Here is a 14309-nt window from a genome sequence, read left to right on the forward strand (position 1 = left end):
TGTTGTACTCTTGAGTTCTGTAGAGCCATCTTTGTTATGCTTTTCCCTTTTGTTTTCTTTCAGAGACTATGGAGAAGAAGTTAGTGGAAGAAACAAAACAACTGGAACTCGATCTTAATGATGAAAGACTGAGGTATCAGAACCTTCTGAATGAGTTTAGTCGCTTAGAAGAACGATATGATGACCTTAAAGAAGAAATGACTCTGATGGTGGTGAGTCAAACATTTGCTTTTTTTTTCTTTTTTTTAATGAAAACATTTAAGCACATACAAAAGCAAATAGTGGAATGAATCCCCATGTATTTCATGTACTCATTACCCAATTCTAAAATGGTCAACACATTTCTTTTCTTTTTCTTTCTTTTTTTTTTTTTTTTGGTTTCAGATGTATTATTTAATAATTTATCAGTTCTGTATAAAACCCAGTGCTCATCACATCACAGACTCCACCCAAAATTGCTAGAATTCATACAGGAATTCAGCAGTGTGCCAGGATATAAAATCAATGCACAGAAATCAGTTGCATTTCTATACACTTAAAATGGTCAACACATTTCTACTCCTACCCTATTCCTCCTACCTACCTCATCCAGTGGATTGAGTTGTTGTAAAGCAAATCCCATGAATGATATGACTTTATTCATGAATACTTAGTAAAGTCAAACACTTTAAAGACTTTGTCTTACGTATTGAATGACTTCATGTAAAATTTACACAGAAAGCATATGTTTATATAATTATTTCCTCTACTAGTTTTTATTATAATTTCAAAGTTGTATTCCTACAAAAAAAAATTCAGTTTTTATTTGTAATTATCTATTTCAAGAACTCTTCTTTATCTACCAGCTACCTTTTGTATTTTTAATAGTTCTACATAGCCTCTCTGTTCTACTTAACCTACTGTCAGGAAAGAAAGAGTTCTCTAGCTCTCTAGTTCCCTGTAAGTATCGGCCTTGAAGGTCACCTAATGGTACAGATGGCTAGAAATGCTCTGAAATACCTCTTATAAAAAACAAGATAATTTGATATCTGTAGCATAGAATATTTGCTTCAACTTTTGCTTTTATCTTGATCCTTGGACAAAGTTTTTTAAAATGTGGCATTTAAAAAGTCAAAATAAAGGAGATTATGTAACACAAAAGAAATGAAATAAATTTGTCATCTGGAAGAGAGGAAATCTAGTCTCAAAGAAGTTAAAAAGCTAATTTAAATGCCACAGTTGGACTGTTACTTCAAACCTTGTTACTCTATCCTAATTTATACGTGACAAAGTGAAATTAGAAGTAGGAGTAGGTCAACCATTACTCTTACTGACAAACCAGAAAGACTCTCATTATGTCTTGTCTTCCTTGATCTCCCTGCTGCACTTGGCCTTGTTGAAATCTTTCCTCCTTCACATTCTCCCATTCTTAGCTTTTTCTAGAGTCCTTTTCCTCTGTCTTTGAATATCATGTTCCCCAGAGTTCCATTCTTGGGTGTATTCTTCTTACCAGATAACCATGCCAACATTTTTGGTTAATCTATGCTTTGGTTATGGTTAGAGCTAAGCTTCATGTCCCATGAGGTGTTTCCAGAGTTACTTAGGACATTAAGAAGTGGCATTGGGCAAAGAAATGATTAGGGTCAAATAAATGTGGGAAGCACTAGTTGAAACAGAGAGAAACAGATTTTTTCCCTAAAGGATTTCTTGGATTCTTTAATACTGCATGCCTTGTAAAAAACAAAACAAAACTGCGTGCCTTATGAACCTCAGAAAATAAAACGAGAGAAATACGTCATGTATATGTCACTTTCTGAACATGCCCAGAAATCTCCGTGAGATTAATGTGTCTCCTCCTTAAAGAGGTAACCATGTCTAGAAAAGACCCTCCAACAGAACATGAAAGACTCCTAACTCTGGGAAACGAACTAGGGGTGGTGGAAGGGGAGGAGGTGGGCGGGGGGTGAGGGTGACTGAGTGACGGGCACTGATGGGATGAGCACTGGGTGTTATTCTATATGTTGGCAAATTGAACACCAATAAAAAATAAATTTATAAAAAAAGAAAAGACCCTCCAGTAATAATGGCCATCCTCCAGCAACTTTAGCAGGGCTATTCCTTCTTGCCTGGCAAGTCTCTGCCTGCTAGCCATTCTGTTCCTGCAGTGCTGTGGAAAGAGAAAGACATAATCTAGTTCCAGGGGCAGTTCAGCTGCTTGATTTCTGATTTCTCAGCCTATAATCCTCTCCACTATATGCCTGTGACTCATTGTCACTCCTCTTGGTTAACAAAATGGTCAGAGGGAGAGAAAAGGAAAATAGCAGAGGAAGGAAGATCAGAATCTGCTTGCTTCCTACTCAGCTCTTCATTAAGTCTCCTTTCCTAGCTCCAGACATAGTCTGGAATCTGTAGAAAATGTTTGCCAAGAATTACAGAGAATTTTAAAAAATGGACTTTATAATTTAAGATTAATTAAATAATTAATGTTTAGGTAGAAACTTTGAGACTAATAGATGGGTACTTGGCTAATATTTCATTGACACTCTTCCGCAGATGGCACTCACTGTGGCAATGCTTAGAAGCATTTTGTGGTAAATAGATTCCTCAAATGGATGTTAGGAAACTTTAAGGAGGGGAATTAATAGACCACCTCAGGACTCCCGGTAATCTATGTGATAACATGGGCCAAAGTTAATGCCACTGATTACAAAGGACTAGATTTGTTGGCCCTGGTACCAAGAAGTGTTGTAGGATTTTTCCCCAGGAACATTCAGTTGTAAAGTAGAGGCAAGGAAGAAAACACTAAATCCAGGGTCAAGGAAATTCAAGCAGACATGAAAGGATAAATGAGGCAAAGGAATGCAGACTTGTGAAATGTTTGAAGATTCACCCCAAGTAAGGAGGGAGTCCAGCATGTCAACAATGGGGTCATTAACCTTGACAAAGGGAGTAAAACAGATTCAAGAAGAGAAGGAATTATTGGAGACATAACAGATTAAAAGAGGAGGTACAAGATGCAAATCTTGAAGGGGTACTTGATGATCAAGTAGGATGTCTGTCCTTGTAATTGTGTGGCATACGGACTAAAATCTTGGGGAACAGAAGGCCCCACACAGCGGAGTTGTTACATCACTGCAGGGTCCTAATGCTAGGACAACATCACTCAACATTAACCGAGTCCTTGTTACATTGATAGTTTAACCCTCACATAAACCCTATCAGGTAGATAATATCATTATTCACCTTTTCCCCATTTGAAAATGAGCTCTGGAGAAGTTGGGTAAGGAGCAAGTAAGTGGCACACCTAGAATTCCTACCCAGCTCTCTCTTACTTCAGACCTAGAACATTTTACCACTACCCTGTATCCCAAAGTTACATTAAATAGCAAATATACAGTGTTGCTTCTATTCACACCTTAAGGTACTTATCGCTTAGTAACACATACATGAGGGAAAATAGAAGTCTCACTCATCTCTAATAAGCTTATTAAAATCTTTTTGAAGGTATTTATATGGACCTACCTATTTCTCATAATGACACAACCGATTTATTAATAAATACTTTTCCATACAATTGTTGGCTGGGGTAGTAAGATTGCCTGTGTATGTAAACAGTAAATCTGAGCACCTTTGACTTTATGTGGGTTGATTTCTCCCTGCCTGCTCAGTAATTTTAGAAGCTCTGGTGCTCTTGGGTCTTCCTTATGCACTGAGAGTACAGGTTGGGGTGGCCCGGGAGTCTTTCACCTGCTCCTAGATGCTGGCTTTCCTTTGGTCATATAGATGGGCCTGGATATGGGAGAGAAAGAAGCAAAGAAGCTCTTTGTGACTTCTGGCTCCTCCTGCAGCTGGGAGAAGTAGTAAATGAAATTGGCAGATCAGAAAAGCTTCCAGAGGTCTGTCTGAAGTTTCCAGAATCAGTAACCCTAGGAGATGCAGGCCCCTAAACCTATCCACCTCTTTTTGCAGGGGGCACCCTAGGAGCGAGGGGCACAAAACCCAGCCTTTTAAGTCCTTCTTTCTTCAAGTTATTCTCTAACCCCTTCTCCTACAGAAAGGAACAGACTGCAATTGTTTAACTTTTCTGTTTTCTTTTTTTTCTCTTTTTATTTATTTTTTTAAAATAAATTTATTTTTTATTGGTGTTCAATTTACCAACATACAGAATAACGGTGCTCATCCCGTCAAGTGCCCCCCTCAGTGCCCGTCACCCATTCACCCCCACCCCCTGCCCTCCTCCCCTTCCACCACCCCTAGTTCGTTTCCCAGAGTTAGGAGTCTTTATGTTCTGTCTCCCTTTCTGATATTTCCCACACATTTCTTCTCCCTTCCCTTCTATTCCCTTTCACTATTATTTATATTCCCCAAATGAATGAGAACATATAATGTTTGTCCTTCTCCGATTGACTTACTTCACTCAGCATCATACCCTCCAGTTCCATCCACATTGAAGCAAATGGTGGGTATTCGTCATTTCTAATGGCTGAGTAATATTCCATTGTATACGTAAACCACATCTTCTTTATCCATTCATCTTTTGATGGACACCGAGGCTCCTTCCACAGTTTGGCTATTGTGGACATTGCTGCTATAAACATTGGGGTGCAGGTGTCCCGGCGTTTCATTGCATCTGTACCTTTGGGGTAAATCCCCAACAGTGCAATTGCTGGGTTGTAGGGCAGGTCTATTTTTAACTCTTTGAGGAACCTCCACACAGTTTTCCAGAGTGGCTGCAGCAGTTCACATTCCCACCAACAGTGTAAGAGGGTTCCCTTTTCTCCGCATCCTCCCCAACATTTGTGGTTTCCTGCCTTGTTAATTTTCCCCATTCTCACTGGTGTGAGGTGGTATCTCATTGTGGTTTTGATTTGTATTTCCCTGATGGCAAGTGATGCAGAGCATTTTCTCATGTGTGTGTTGGCCATGTCTATGTCTTCCTCTGTGAGATTACTGTTCATGTTTTTTGCCCATTTCATGATTGGATTGTTTGTTTCTTCATAAGCTTTCTGAATGCTAATTTCATTGGCACCACATGTCATAAATATGTCACCTGGATTCCATGAATTAATAACCCCAGGACTTCAGAAGGTTTTTGGAGCAGCTTTCTTGCCTCTGCACTGCTCATCCTTCCCATTGCTGACTTCAGAGATTCAACTTCATGCCCAAAAGTGACAGAAATTATCATCACCTATGTAGAACCCCCCCTTTTTTTTATTTATGCTCAAATACAGTGCAGTAAAATGCTTATGCTATCATTAAACATATTTCATGAGTTTTTTTTATTAAGTTTTATTTAATGGCAACACTGAAGTCAATGTTTGGTTGCTAAGGTTCTTATACCTACACTTCATCCAGTTTGATGGGCCATTCACAGCTTTAAAACCCAAAGAGTGGGGCGCCTGAGTGGCTCAGTTGGTTAAATGTCTGTCTTTGGTTTGGATCGTGATCTTGGGGTCCTGGGATCGAGCCCCACATCAGGCTGTCTTCTCAGTGGGGAGCCTGCTTCTCCTCCTTTTGCTGCTCCCCTGCTTCTGCTGTCTCATTCATTCCATCAAATAAATAAAATCTTAAAAAAATAATAAAAATAATAAAAAATTAAACCCAAATTGGGGGCTGCCTGGGTGACTAAAGTCAATTAAGCATCTGCCTTCAACTGAGGTAATGATCTCAGAGTCCTGGGATTGAGCCCCACATCAGGCTCTCTTGCTCAGCAGGGAGTCTGCATGTCCTTCTTCCTCTGCCCCTCCCCCTGCTCATGCTCTCTGTGTCCCTCTCTCTCTCTCTCTCAAATAAATAAAATCTTAAAAAAAAAAAAAAACAAAGAGGACTCTGCTAATAATCACAGGTGATTTTTGTTTGAGCACTTGGTTTTTTGACTATTTTTGTCATGCCCTGCTGGCGCATCCTTCTCTTTTTTTGAGGAGCTCAGAAAGTAACCCTTTTGTAAGAGTTTGTAAGGACAAAATGGAACAGACTATTTGGGCAAAAGAGCAATAAGTCAGTGAGTGAGGGTTAGAACCAAGTTAAGGTGGATGCTGTCTTAGCTATAACTGGTTTAATTATATAGTATTAATTCTACTTGGTTTATTTGCCTTGCAGAACGTGCCTAAGCCTGGACACAAGAGAACAGACTCCACCCACAGCAGCAATGAGTCTGAATACACCTTTAGCTCTGAAATTGCAGAAACTGAAGATATGCCCTTGAGGACAGAGGTACATTTTAGATACTTATCACTAAAAGTAGGATGTGACCATGCTGTTCTTAACAGAAAGCATTTACATTGCAGAATGGACCTCATTGTCCATAAATGTAACAGTTGTTCAAACTCTTTATATTTCATAAATCACCAATGGGTGCTTAATTAGCTTATTAATTATTACATATATTGTCTTATATGTACTTACATAACTTATTACATATGTTTTTTGGCCAATAGACATTTTAATTTTTAATGTAATATTGATGACAAGATTTTCCCTTTTGTAATTCCCTTTCTCATCTTAACATGTCTTATTACAAAAAAACATAACCCATCATAAATTTATTTCAGACTGAGGTAAATTGTTTTAATAGTAAGGCTTTTGTCCTTGAAAATTATAAATAACCAGTGCCCAAGAGTTTAACAAAACTGCTGCTTCTGTTTGATAATAGTTTTTACCAATGTAATTTTTGTCCACAAAAATGCAAGAAAAATAGCTTATAAATCTGCCTTAGTGTTTGTGTTATGTGGTATGATATCAAAATGATACATTACTGTAACTCCAAGAGTACAGTGACTTTAAGGTAGATTGTTCCCAAACCAATTCTCAGATCTTCTTTTCAAATATGATATTAGTTTCACTAATGGGTAATTCAGGCAAAATTCTTCTATTTTTATATTATGTTCTGAGAAAATGGCCAAGTCGGAAATAGAATGCTTCTGGCCGAACGGTGAAGAAAATTGAATGATTCTTTCCTTTGTCTTAGTTTTACTCAGGAATGAAAAGTTTCTGCCATCTCATTCTGTTTATTTTAAGGAAAAATGTCATATAGTTGGCATCATACATTCAAGAACCCTAAGTTAACTTATCCAAGGACCCAGCTTGTCAGTGGCTGAGCCAGTATTCTAACTGAGGCTGGTCTGTGGGGAGCTCCATACTCTACTTGCTCCCATGCGGGGGTTTTACACGTAGTGCTGCAGTGTCGCTTCTCTCTACTGCTAACATTAAACTGTAGACTGTTGATAGAGTTTTATGGCCACCATATAGCAGGATAGAGGTTGTTCCTGTTATTCATTACTTATGACAAATCATCCCAAACTGCAGGGATTTCAAGCAACAGCAATTTATTAATGTTCACAACTCTTTGGATTTTGACTGGACAGTTTTTCTGCTTCACGTGGTATTGCCAATAGTTTGTAAACTCTTGGTACTTGGAGCACCTCCCTGCATCCCAGCCCAAGGAAGAGAACCTCGGGCCTCTCCAGGTGACTTCTCTGTTCAGTGGCATGCTGAATGGACTCTAAAAGTGTAAGAGCAAAAGATACCAGAGCTCTTGGGGCCAAGCCCAGAACCAGCACAGTGCTAATTCTGCCACAGTCTATGTCATGGAAATTACAAGGCCAGCCCAGACTTGGGGGAAAGACAGTGGACTTCATCTCTTGATGGGAGAAAAGACATTTGTGTTGGGAGCAATCATTTGTAACCATCTTTGGAGACTACCACCAAGTTAGATCTTGAAGATTTCAAAATTATAGCCTCTGAGCCTCCAGTGGATATGAAAGTTTTAGGATTGTATCCAGTTGGTCCTAATGGGAGCACTCACTCCCAGCAGTCTGAGGGAAGTATGTTTACAAACTATTGGCTTCAGTGTAATACAACTTGAACAGTTCCTGCAAGGGAGAGGAAAACCATGACAAAAAGTGTGTATTTGCTGCAAAGTATTTTGTATTAAACTCAGGGCATGGTTGCCTGGGTGGTTTAGTCAGTTGGGTATCCAACTCTTGATTTCAGCTCAGGTCATGGGATCAGGCCCCAAATCAGGCTCTGTGCTCAGCATGGACTCTGCTTGTCCTTCTCCTTCTGCTCCTACCCCTGCTTATCCTCCTTTCCTCTCTTTCTCTCTGTCTCCAAAATAAATACACAAAATCTTTAAAAAAGAATTAGGGAAAAAAAAAAGAATTAGGGCAAAGAGGCTTCTTATTGATAGTTTTGTTTAAGGACATTACATTTTTAACCTCAAAAACTCCTCTGTGCTTTACCTAATTTTTACTAGTAATGATATTTGTTGGGGTCTCTACTCTTTTCAAATTGTGTCCTAATTCTTACAGATTTGAGGGGAGAATTAACCTTTTGTTTCTAATTCTCACCCATATTTCCACTGAATCTTTTTTCAAATTAAGAGTTAGTTTAGGGGCATCTGGGTGGCTTAGTTGGTTAGCATCCAACTCTTGATCTCTGCTCAGGTCTTGATCACAGGATCGTGTGTCCAAGCCCTGAGTTGGGCTCCACAATGGCGTAGCACCTACTTAAAAAAAAAAAGTTAGTTTAGAGTTGGATATAGTATTTTGCTCATCTCTTTTAAATAATGAAGTATGAATTGTGCTGCAGAAGTCACAGACAGATCTGGAATACTGTGTATTGTCCTTCATATGTATTGACCATCAGCAGTAGGTCATGCACCTGGAAATCTTCTCTCAATAATGGGAAAGGCTTTTCACTGAACTAGTCATATTATTCCTTGTTATTAAGTGTATGCATCTGAAATGTGGCTGGCTCTAGTTAGAAGGGTTGTCTTGACTATTGGACAGACTACAGTAACTCTCCTCCTTGGAACTATGTCCATAACCTGAGCCTCAGTCTCTCTGTGCCTCAGTTTCCTCACCTATGAAGTGATATGCTATGATTATTATCTTACTTTAGAGTGATGTTTTGAAGATTGAGATAATTCTTTTAAAGCACTTTTAACAATGTTTGATACATAATAAGCATTCAATAAATCCATGTTTTTGTTCTAATAAATAGGCTTCCAGTGACTATCCTACAGTTTTGATTGGGTGTGGTCAGAATCAGAAAGATAGAAATCTGTAGAACTGTCAGTAGAAGAAGAGAGATTGATTATCAGAAAGGAAGTTGGATGGGAGAGAAGTATCAGACTAAGACTATGGCTGTGCATTTGCACTTCTGATTACTTTTGACCTCCAGGTTTGCATTTCTCACTGCAACTAGTTCTGTAATGGCCAGGTTTACAAATTGCCCCTAACAAAATAAAGAAGCATTTCTACTATGTATAGTATTCCCAAGCAGCTCCTTCAGAATCTGGTCCCAGGAAAATAATGGGCCCACTCTTGGTTATGAATTGATTCTTTTTTTTTTATTAAAATAGAGAAGAATTTTTCATACTGTTTTGAAACATGGAATTCCAGTCTCAGTCATGTAATGATAGCAAAATTTGATGTTAAAAAAAGAATTGATGTCTTTCTAGCTTTGCCAAACCTGTGATTTGTTGTTCACAAGTTGGGCTGGCGCCTCCATTGCTCTTTCCCTCTGGAGAACTCACCTGCCAGCTCCACCTGCTGTGCAGCCCTCCCATGCCCACAGCATCTTCATGGTCTGGAGTGGCATTCTTTTGGAACCTTTGCTTCTCCCTGCTGTCGTGCAGCTTTCTTACTAGTCACTGACTAGTTATCCCAGTTCTGCTTCCGTCCTTCTGCTTTCTCACGCCTGTCAAACCCAGGGAGAAGGTCACCACAACCGTCTCAGCTGTTGTTAGCAATAATTCCAGAATGATTGCAGAGCTATGCTGGTAATTTTGTGAATAAATTCTCTTGTCTTCCGGATTTTCCTCGGATGAGAGACCATGATTTTTTAGGTCAGTTTCAAAGCTTCACTCTTTTAGAAAATCCATGGATGATAAAGTCCTTTCTACAGAAAGAAAGCAAAGCAAAACCTCAGAAACTTGTCTCAGCCAGGTGGCCCAATATTCCTTGCTCATATGGCATGGAGAAGAAGTGGTATCTCTAACTAGATGTATCATTAGGGATAAGAATGGGCACTGTGCAGAGCATCCTTAAATAATTACCAGTCATTGTGCCTCAAGCAATTTTGCAGTTGTCAGATGTTATTTTTTTGTGTTATTTCATCTCCTATTTTAGTATTCCTATCTACAGGGTTTTGCTTTTATCCGGCAGTCAACTAATTCTTTATGTAGTATTTGCTAATATCTAAAGAGTTACCTCATCCCATTTTTAATGTTTTTTTAAAGATTGAGAGCGAGCAGACACTAGCCCAGGCTGTGGGGGGGGGGGGCAGAGGGAAAGGGAGAAAGAAAATCATAAGCAGGCTCCACACCTAGCACAGAGCCCGACACCCGGCTCAGTCTCACAACCCTGAGATCATGACCTGAGCCAAAATCAAGAGTTGGATGCTTAACCAACTGAGCCACCCAGGCACCCCACCCCATCTCATTTTAATGAGAAGATTCTTTTTAAATGAAATGCCTGTTCAAGATTGAGAGGGATGATTCCCAAATGGTGACGTTTTAGGTACAATGAATGAAGTTGTGAAGTGAAGTCTATTATAGCGTAAAAAGAGATTAAATAATTAAAATTTTCAGGGACACATACTTCATTAATAGATGAACAAACATTAAAAATACATGAATGGAATGTTTACCTTGTAAATAAGCTGAACTGCAAATATTTGTGGGATGTATAGAAATGAGTTTTAATATGAATGAAAATCTATAGTAATTTTACATTTAGGCAGGATGTTGTATCTATTCTGCTCAGTCAGGACAGACTTTATGGCAAAGATCTTATACCTAAACTTTTTCTTACTGTTGAACATTACAAGGGTGGACAGTAAGAAGCAGTCCAGGTCTAGCTAGTCTGTGGGTTAATGACCCCAATAGCCTACAGATAAATGCCCCATTACATAGTTTAATTGATTCTTCTGAGATGCCTTTTTAGAACTGAAGCAACACTGAATTCAGCACAAGAATTCACAAAAGACTAAAGATAGCTAACAAATATAAAAAGTATTCAACCTCAACAAAAGGCAAAGAAATGTGAATTAAAACTATAATTAAATACACTTTTGGTCTATCAATTGAGCCTTTTTTTTTTTTTAATGATAACAGTCATTGTTCCAGGCAAAGCGGTGGTTGCTGGATAGAAATGGAAACTAATTTAGCAGACTTAAAAACATTAATATTTAGGTATTTATGTACTAGGATATTTATTTTAGTATATTTCAGTAGTAGAAAATTAGAAACAACTTTAGTGCCCATCAGTTAGGTAACAGCTAAGTAAATAATGGTACACATGACAGTTTAGCTATTAAAAATTATGGTTTCAAATATATTGTAAATTTGGAAAAGTTGTGATATAATGCTAAATTTAAAAGACAATAGAACATTATAATGAAAATATTCCAATTACTTAAATCTATAAAAAAAAAGGACAAAAATTGTAGGTTTTCTCTGGGGGTATGATTATGGTTTTATTTTTTTTTCTTTGTACTTATTTCCTGAACTTTATAAAAAGCTTATTTTGGGGCACCAGGTGGCTCAGTCAGTTAAGTGTCCGACTCTTGATTTCATGATATGAGGGTTGTGAGATCGAGCTCTGCATCAGGCTCCACACATAGTGGAGATTTTCTCTCTCCCTCTCCCTCTGTCCACCCTCCTCCTTCTCTCTTAAAATGAAATAAGCTCATTTTGCTTTTATGTCTGAATAAAAGCCTTTTAAAAAATTGAAAATCTGAAATATGATGCACACTAATCAATATAGAATTTTACTTTGACCATTCATTATTGCTCTTCTCTCTCTAACAAAAAGAGACTCTATTGTTTCCATTAAATCTAATAACACAACTCTTATTCTCCTTACCTCATTAAAAGTTCAAACCTCCTACTATAATAAACTAAAAAAATAAATAAATAAAATAAAATAGGGGCAAAAAAAAAAGTTCAAACCTGAAGTAAACAAGGTATAACACTTAGAGCAGTCTCAACTTCCATGATGGTGGTTTCTCTTTCCCTTTGCTCAGCTTTAGTGTATCTCTGTTTACACTAGTAGTTCTCACCATGCTTCTGTTCTAGAACCAACTGACATACTTGTCAGATGCTACTAGGTTATTTTTCACCTTATTAAGGGCTATGTATATTTTAGTTTTCCAGTTTTCTCTGTCTGATCTCAGTATATTTATGCTAGCACTTCACCTTTTCAAAAATCGTTTTTCCTGAATAGAAAAGTAGTCCAATGCTCATTGTAAACAATTCCAATGTAGAAATGTGTAAAGTAGAAAATGAAACTTTCCCATAGTACCCCCATTCTCCAAGATAACCATTGTTGGCCTTCTAGATTGTTGTATGCTGTGTGGTGGGTATATTTAAAAGTCATGGGCATTTGTTTTTTTAAGAAAAATAAAATCATAGTATAAATACTTCCTTGCAACTTGTATTTTTCACTTAATACTTTTATCTAGGACATACTTACCCACTTGTGTATATCTATTTCATTTTTTAAACAACTATGAAATATTTTAACTTGACTATACTACAGTTTAATCAGCTCTTCTATTGACTGACATTTGGGGTTTTTTTACAATTACAAAAAATGCTGCAATGAACATCTTTTTCCACATATTCTTGTGTACTTGTGTAAGACTTTTTGTGGGATAATTCTTAAATGTATATTGTTAGGTTAAGGAGTATACACATTTAAATTTTAATAAATACAGCTAACTTGCCCTCTTAAAAGGCCTACTTATACTTCCACCAGTATTTTATAAGATGCTGTTACTAACACATGGCATTATTGATCTTTCCAGTCTTTGCCAATCTGATGGTAAAGTAATGCCTCACTGTTTAATTTGCATGTCTCTACTCAATAGCTAGGGTGGACATGTTATTTGTATATTACTTCGCCATTTATATTTCTTCTATAAGCTTGTCTATATTTCTGTTGGACTATTCATTATTTTCTCATTGGCTTGTATATCTTCTGGATCATCTTGACCATCTTATGATTTTTGGGATTTAGGAGCCAAGTGAGAAGAAGGTGCCTTTGGACATGTCATTGTTCCTCAAGCTCCAGAAGCGGGTCACAGAGCTGGAGCAGGAGAAGCAGGTGATGCAGGACGAGCTGGACCGCAAGGAGGAGCAGGTGCTCCGCAGCAAGGCAAAGGTACACAGTGCTACCCCACCCCAGGGCCGTGCCCAAACCAAGCACTGAGTGGGACTTTCTGCACTCTCTTCTTTAATGGAAACTCAGCCCAGAAGTACTTTATCCAAGCAGCATTTGGTTCATGTAGTGAGGGCTGAACTTTCCTCACTGTTTTCTGCAGAGTAAGGAAATATTCTGAGGAAAAATGTGACAATTAAAGTATAACTACTTATTTATAAAGTTTTTAACTTTACATTTTCCCTAGGAAGAAGAAAGACCACAAATTAGAGGTGCAGAACTGGAATATGAATCACTCAAGGTAATGGGAAGCTTCAGCCCAAGGCTTTGAATATGTTTTGGCAAGTGACCTGCTTAGAGTTTCTCTTTTTCTCAGAGAACATCCTTAAGGACACCTTAATTCAGTCTTATTCAGGAATTACTTCTAGCTTCATGTTATTTCTTTTCATAGATTCTATTTCCTATAAGCTAAAGTTCAGTCTAAGCAAAAACAGGAGTAGCTGCCATCTGAGGCTCTAGAAGGTAGGCAAGGACATGGATTCTAGTGTCAGATGGCCTGGGTTCAAATGTTAGATCTGCCACCATATAGCTGCGTGCAAGTTACGTATGTTTTCCATGCCTCAGTGTTCTCATCTATAGAGTGAGGTTAATAATACTATTTATGTTATAGGACTGTCATGAAGATTATATGAGGTAATTCATGTACACTGTTTAGAATAGTGCCCAGCACATAGTAAGTACCCAGCAAATGTTGGCTCCTGTCATTATTCTCATCATTTTTTTTAAAATGCCTGTACTTTACATATCAGCTTTAATTCTTAAAATAATCCTGCAAGTATTTTAGTTCCCATTTTACAGATGAGGAAATTGAAGCTAAGAAATATAAGTAACTTCCCTAAGATCACCCCACTAGAAACTGACAGGAACAGGATTTGAACATAGGTATCTTTGGCTCCAAAGCCTGTGCCCTAACCACCAAACCCCGCTTGTAGAGAAAGATAGCTCAGTATTAGTTTTCTAGGTATTATAGTAAAAACGTATTCTAACTTATTTTAGAAACTGTTGGGAGGAGGAAGATGAAGGTAGAGTTTTCTCCTTAATGGTTAAAAGCAGTGTCTGACTAATAGGTACTATGTGTCTCTGGGCAGTTGAACAGGGAAAGGC

At 38.0% G+C, this 14309-nt stretch overlaps 1 protein-coding gene across 4 annotated transcripts in view; it reads left to right on the forward strand.

The window, feature by feature from the left end:
- Nucleotides 1-14309, forward strand: part of MYO5A (myosin VA) — a 193629-nt gene that overhangs the window by 144725 nt on the left and 34595 nt on the right. For all 4 annotated transcript variants that reach the window (XM_055319733.1, XM_055319734.1, XM_055319735.1 and 1 more), the window contains exons 24-27: nucleotides 64-212; nucleotides 6079-6192; nucleotides 13005-13148; nucleotides 13393-13446. In XM_055319733.1, coding sequence (XP_055175708.1) covers nucleotides 64-212; nucleotides 6079-6192; nucleotides 13005-13148; nucleotides 13393-13446 — 461 coding nt within the window. The remainder of the gene's footprint in view (nucleotides 1-63; nucleotides 213-6078; nucleotides 6193-13004; nucleotides 13149-13392; nucleotides 13447-14309) is intronic.

Source organism: Nyctereutes procyonoides, unplaced genomic scaffold (assembly GCF_905146905.1).
Source record: "Nyctereutes procyonoides isolate TBG_1078 unplaced genomic scaffold, NYPRO_anot_genome, whole genome shotgun sequence".
Classification (NCBI taxonomy): Eukaryota; Metazoa; Chordata; class Mammalia; order Carnivora; family Canidae; genus Nyctereutes; species Nyctereutes procyonoides.